The sequence below is a fragment of the Chenopodium quinoa genome, unplaced genomic scaffold (assembly GCF_001683475.1).
Source record: "Chenopodium quinoa cultivar QQ74 unplaced genomic scaffold, ASM168347v1, whole genome shotgun sequence".
Classification (NCBI taxonomy): Eukaryota; Viridiplantae; Streptophyta; class Magnoliopsida; order Caryophyllales; family Amaranthaceae; genus Chenopodium; species Chenopodium quinoa.
The window spans coordinates 7,297,216-7,303,387 of record NW_018744239.1 but is presented as its reverse complement, the minus strand read 5'-3'; the positions used below and the strand labels follow the sequence as shown (position 1 = coordinate 7,303,387).

Here is a 6,172-nt window from a genome sequence, read left to right as displayed (position 1 = left end):
GGTGTTTGTTGGAGAAATAAAATTAATTGGTTTTTGATACCATGTGAAATGATGAATGGTGGCTCATCCAACTAGGGAGCCCTTACACTCATATACATCAATATTTTCAATAAAAAAAAATAGGTTTATTTATTATAAAAGAGATCGCAATTAAAAAAAAATGTGTTTTCTATGCAGCTGACCACAACGTGTTTCTGCTTGTAAAATCACGAAATAACCCATATAATATTGACAGATTAACCCTTATTATATTGACTCAGTAACCCTTATAAACCGAATAATCACATGGTGGCTGGCCACACACCAGCTACATATATTGATAGAATTGTTAATATTTTCATAAATCCTTAAAAAAAAAAAAAAAAAAAAACCTTTTCATAAAGTTAGATTTTTTTAAAAAGGTAAAAAGAAAAAGAAAAAGAAAAAAGTCAAAACACACCGCTACGAGTTTCAAGTTTGCATAGTGCCATCAAAACTGTAATATCCCCATTTCTTGAGCACACAATTCTTTTTTTCATAACCTCAAAAACATAGTGACGGTTGAGCACGAGTTTAGTAAAAAGGTTGAAGATAACAACAATTAATAATGGCAATGGCGAATATAATCGGTCTTCTCAAGATTAGAGTGATTAAAGGTACCAATCTTGTAATCAAGGATTCATCCAGTAGCGATCCTTATGTTATCATTACTATGGGTTCTCAGGTATTCTATCCTTTCGGCCGCTTCCTTGATTTTGCAGATTGATTTTTTATTATACGATTTTGTCTTAGTTTTTAATTTGGTTATTCGAGTGGTTGGATTATTTGGTAAAGTCTTGGGACGATTGGAATCAAATCTCGCCTACATCATTGTCCAACTATAATTTAATATCCTTGATACCAAATGGAAATGAAATTTCAAAAGATGGTGAAATAGTAGTATATAGTTGTGATAAGCTTGGGGCACTTCTGTATTACGAAGTAGTTTCCTTTTTATTCCAAGTTCTGTTTTTGAGTTGTTTTTGGTCGATATCTAATGACCAATTTCAGTAATGGTTTGGTTAATTTGTTTTTCCAATGCAAAAGAAAGAGAAAATACAAGTTTATCATCTTGATAAACAACCCATGTTTATCAAGATGACAAACTTGTAATATTTAGTAAAAAAGTGCACTGTTAAAACGCTAATTCAGCGGTTCTTCACTTCTTCCTTGACTAGTGTACATTTTTGGTATAACTTCTAATGGTGTTAGTTGTTCTATTATGAATATTGCAAATTTTTAGTCAGTTTTTTACAAGTTTGCCATATGATGAACATTCCATGTTTATCAAAAAATCAACTGGAGCACCTTCGTAAAAGAATTTACGTTTTGTTTGGATAGCAAATAAAGAAAGAAAGGAAGGGGTGGGAAATAGAAGGAAGGGAAGGGAAAAGAAAGGGAGGGTAAACTCCATTTCCCTCCAAATCTTTCCAATTTCGGAGGGATTGTGCTTATTAAAGAGTGAGGGAAAAATGGATCCCTCCCTCTCCTTTCCCTTCCTTATCTCAATCCTTTATCCAAACAAGAGAGTTTGTCCCCCTTCCTTTCTCTTCCTTCCATTTTCTGCAATCCAAATAAAGTATTAAGCTTTTTGTTGGTGAAGATGTAACAGTGATTTAAGTTTGTAGGAATGCAAAATTAGGAGGTGTAGTACAAACACTACAAAGTGAGATATGTTATGGAATGGAACATATAGTTAGTTTGATTAGATTGACTGTGATTCGTAGTGCTGGAATTGTTGGAGATGATCTTCCCCTTAATTTTGGCTAGCAAATTAGATGTATGTCATTACAAAACACGGAAACAGGGATACCATAATTGCAAATTTTCGAGAAAATACAGGATAACGAAAAACAATATGAAAAAACTACTTCAAAGAGGCAATATTGCTCGCGTGCAGCTTAATAAACAAAGAAACAAGGAGTGAGAGCAAAAAAAATTAAACAAGGAGATTAATTGTTGAAATGATTGAAACATTTTGTCTAGTTAACAAACAATGTCTCTAAGGGATAAGTTTTGTTGAAGTTTTGGAAAAGTTTCAAGTTTTGGAGGTGTTAGAAATGTAAACATTGACTCCAAATGGAGTTTCCGTGCATCATAGTAAGAGAATGTGTTTAGAGTGATAGTGGTAGCTTGAAAGTGAAGTTTCAACTTAAATGTAGTCACAAATGTAAGATTCTCATGATAGGAATCAACACCTAAGTTCCTTAAGAACAAGGATGATTTAATGATTGGATATAGAATAAAGAGTATTTATTATATTATCATCTTAGGTTCCTAATTTCCTTAGCAAATACATTTAAGGAGGTTGATTAAGTTAGTTCTACCACCAATACAACCCAAAAAACTCAGTTTATATAATTCTGGCTGTTGTGTTTTTTACATCTCTTGGTTAGATACCAATAATTTATAACATCTCTTCACCGATCATTAAGTATTATCCCAATAATTTCCTAGTAATAAACAAATTTTGACTCTTCCGAGTAGCACTCTAATGGTCATATAATACGCGAACTCTTAAAACTTAGTGTTGTATTTTATGCAAAGTTAGGGAGGCTTTATCGACAAGTTTCATTTTCATACTTTACACATTATTTGTCAGATCTACAATGATTATTTTGAGCTGGAATATATGGTCAAGTTCGAGCCACACCATTTTGCAGAGAAAAACACAAAAGTCCTCCAATTCCTGTGGTGTATTAATTATATTATGGTGTTAACTAAGTATTATCCCAATAATATCCTATTAATTTAGAAAAAATTAACAACAAAGGTCCCAATTATAACCGGTCTTCTATAAAAGATCTCACCTTTCAAATAACTAAGGGTAGTCCCAACTATTGTACATATTTTCTTCCAACGGTCCATGACCTGAACTTACCTGCTAAACCGGTTAAATGAACCACGTGGCGTTGCTTCATTGGTTTTTTTTTTAATTTCCTCCTCTTTAAGCTTTCCAACCAACACTGCACCTTGTGCTAGAACAACCACCTGCAACTACCCCACCACAGAATCACCACCTTCTAACCTACCCAAACCACAAAAGCACCAACCCAAGCCACCCCCACAAATCCACCAACCAGGCCACCCACACGAGCCACACCACAAAACCACCAACCAGGCCACCCACACGTGCCACACAACAAAACCACCAATCGATGCACACCACAAAGACATGAAACCACCACCATACCATCTAGCCCACCCTCATCCCAAAACGACCACGGACTAACCCACCCACACTACAAAATCATCACCATAAATCCCACCAACATACCCTAATTATGCAAAAATCAAAAGTTCTTACTATAAAAAAATTTAGGGATAAGCTGCTTTGGAGGAGAATCGCAACCGTGGCTCGGGCTTCATCGTCAGTGAGCTTGAGAGATTAGGTGAGATGGATCAAGGGCGAGAATCGCCGCCATTTTAGCGGCTATAACTGAGTCAACTCAGATACCATAAGAGAAGGAGATAATTGGAGGTAGAAGAAGAATGATGGTGGCCGGTGACGATTGGGATGGTGGACTGGTGGTTGGAGTGTGGAGGGTGAAGACTAGGAGCAGTTGTGGGGTTATGCCGTGAAAGCAGGCAGATTGAGAGTAAATTATTGTAATTAAAATATATTACCGGTTTAACGAGTAACATGTCATACTGGACTATTTTGAGAAGAAATCGTTATAGTTGGGACTGTCTTTGGTTATTTAAAAGGTGAAACCTTTTAAAGAAAATCACCCATAGTTGGGACTGTCTTTGGTTATTTAAAAGGTGAAACCTTTTAAAGAAAATCACCCATAGTTGGGACCTTTGTTGTTAATTTTTTCATTAATTTATGGTTCCTAAACTCTCTTGTAATCCATATGCCAAGTAGTAAAACTTCAGTAATTTTAATTAGACCCTCAAAATTCGTCGATAGATTACATACCAGGACAGAATTCTGATTGTATGGGTTTCTTGGGGGTTGGACCGGTGTGAATTCTGATTGTATGCTGCTGCAGCTTGCCCTTTCTTTTGCTGCTGCTGCAAACTTTAGCTTTTGGAGTCCTCTCTCATTAAGTTCCCTGTACTCCTAAATATGTCTTTCTTTAATCATCATCACTACAAAATACTCCAAAGCAATACATGAACAGCTGACTTAGTTGTTGTGCTCTGTACTTTGGGTTTCTAGCTTTAATATGCTCCGTACGTTTTTAGGGCCCAATTTCTATTTTTTAATTCTCTTAGTAATAATGAGTAACAAAATATGCATGCTAACCTTCTGTATTTCTCTTCCTCTCAAATTCTGTTCCAATTTTATGTACAAAAGATGTAAAAAGAACGATCATTTTTATCCTATTTGCTGCCCTTAGTGAGTTGCCTTTGAGTTGGTTCCTCTAGTTGATGGACTCGTATTGTAACTCTTGCATATATTCCCCACCTTTTTTCATTCAAATACTGCTTCAGTATTTAGCAGAATTTCAGCTTTTGCTGTGCAGCATAATATGTCACATATGTTTCCTGTAGTTAGCAGAATTTCACTTTTCCTGGGACAGCATGATTCCATTGTATGCTAATATGCTATGCAGATGCATTTGTAATTTTTATTAACTTCATTGTAACTTACTGCAGAAATTGAAGACACGGCATGTGAAAAATGACTGCAATCCTGAATGGAATGACGAACTGACTCTTGCAATTTATGATCTTGATGATCCAATCAACTTAGTGAGTATCTTCGTATCTTTTGAAACCCCCCACCCCTCCCCCCCTCCTTATTCCGTTGTTGTATTATATTTATGTCAACTCCCTGTAGGAACTTAATTGTGTCATTTAGTCATGTTAGCAGATTACAGTTGAAATCATTTATCCATTCTCAAAATATGTTCATAATTTTGGATGATTACCTGTTTTAATCTATTATACCATTTTTAATATGTTAAATTTTTCATACATTTCTATTTCCAGATCAGTTATCTTACTGATAATTACTATACGCTGAAAAATTACAAACTGCCTTATTATATGCTTCAATGTGCAGTTATCTGATTGATCTTTTTATATAGACAGTGTATGACAAAGACACATTTACTAGTGATGACCTAATGGGTGAGGCTCAGATAGACATAAAACCATATGTAGAATGTCTGAAGGCAAGATTATGTGATCTCCCAGATGGCACCGTTGTTGATAAGATCCTTCCGAGCAGGGAAAATTCGATAGCTGACGTGAGCCAAATCATTTGGAAGGATGGAAAGTTAGTGCAGGACATGATTCTCAGGCTTAAAAATGCGGCAACTGGTGAGGTAGAAATCCAAATCGAGTGGGTGGATGTTCCAAAATCTTAAAACTCTTGTATCTTGAGGATGTGGGAAGGTTATGCGTCTGTTTCCGACTTCTGAGTGGAGTTACAGCCATGGGCGGATTTAGGGGGGGGGGGGGGGTTCAAGGGGATTCATTGAACCCCCAGATTTTTTGAAAAAAATTTATAAGTTTTGATATTTTTTTTTTTTTAAAAAAAAAAATAAGGTTAAATATTTTTTTGTGAAGTAAATAAACAAATATGTAACTTTGGTACATTGGTAAGGGAGTGACTAATAGAGTAGTGAGGCTCCTCTTGATCATGGGTTCGAGACCAGCCACCCTCATTTCTTTGTTTTGTTTTGTTTTGTTTTCCCCTTTTGATTTCTTCCGTTGTTCTTCATGAGTTAGTCCATAGTTGGTTCAATAATTTTAGGAGTAGTATGTTGGTCATTTTGTTAAGTTAGAGAGTCAAATGAATTTAGAAGTTAATGAGTTTATTTAGTGGGTTTAATCATGGCATTATACTTTCAGTTTTTTAGCTTATTATTTGTTGTTTGTTAGCCTACATATATGGCTCTTGTATTTAGTGAATTAAGCATGAAGAAATATTATGAGTTCTTTATTTTACTTGCTTCATACTAATCTGATATTATTATTGTTTTTATCCTTTAGCACGTATTAGTTTCAACAGTCCCCTTATTCCTCTACTCCTCTTAATTATTAAATCTTTATTTGTTTGTAAATTAGTGATAATTAGATTAATTATTGATTTGTTTAATTAGTTTTGATATATTGTTGACATACAAATTGAATTTAGAAACTTAGAATTTAAAATTTTTACTTGGTCTTTTAATTGATAATTAGAAAAAAAATTCAT

At 34.7% G+C, this 6,172-nt stretch overlaps 1 protein-coding gene across 1 annotated transcript; it reads left to right on the top strand.

Moving 5' to 3' along the window:
• The first annotated feature begins 386 nt into the window (after positions 1-386).
• LOC110694425 (protein C2-DOMAIN ABA-RELATED 7-like) lies at positions 387-5,917 on the top strand. The gene is made up of 3 exons (XM_021871597.1): positions 387-703; positions 4,624-4,719; positions 5,058-5,917. The coding sequence occupies exons 1-3, from the start codon at positions 587-589 to the stop codon at positions 5,337-5,339; spliced, it is 495 nt and encodes a 164-aa protein (XP_021727289.1). The 5' UTR covers positions 387-586; the 3' UTR covers positions 5,340-5,917.
• The last annotated feature ends 255 nt before the right edge of the window (positions 5,918-6,172 follow it).

Coding starts and splice junctions, on each gene's coding strand:
- LOC110694425 (XM_021871597.1), top strand. CDS start 587: ATGGCAATGGCGAATATAATCGGTCTTCTCAAGATTAGAGTGATTAAA. Junction 704..4,623: donor TCATTACTATGGGTTCTCAG/GTATTCTATCCT, acceptor AACTTACTGCAG/AAATTGAAGACACGGCATGT. Junction 4,720..5,057: donor TTGATGATCCAATCAACTTA/GTGAGTATCTTC, acceptor CTTTTTATATAG/ACAGTGTATGACAAAGACAC.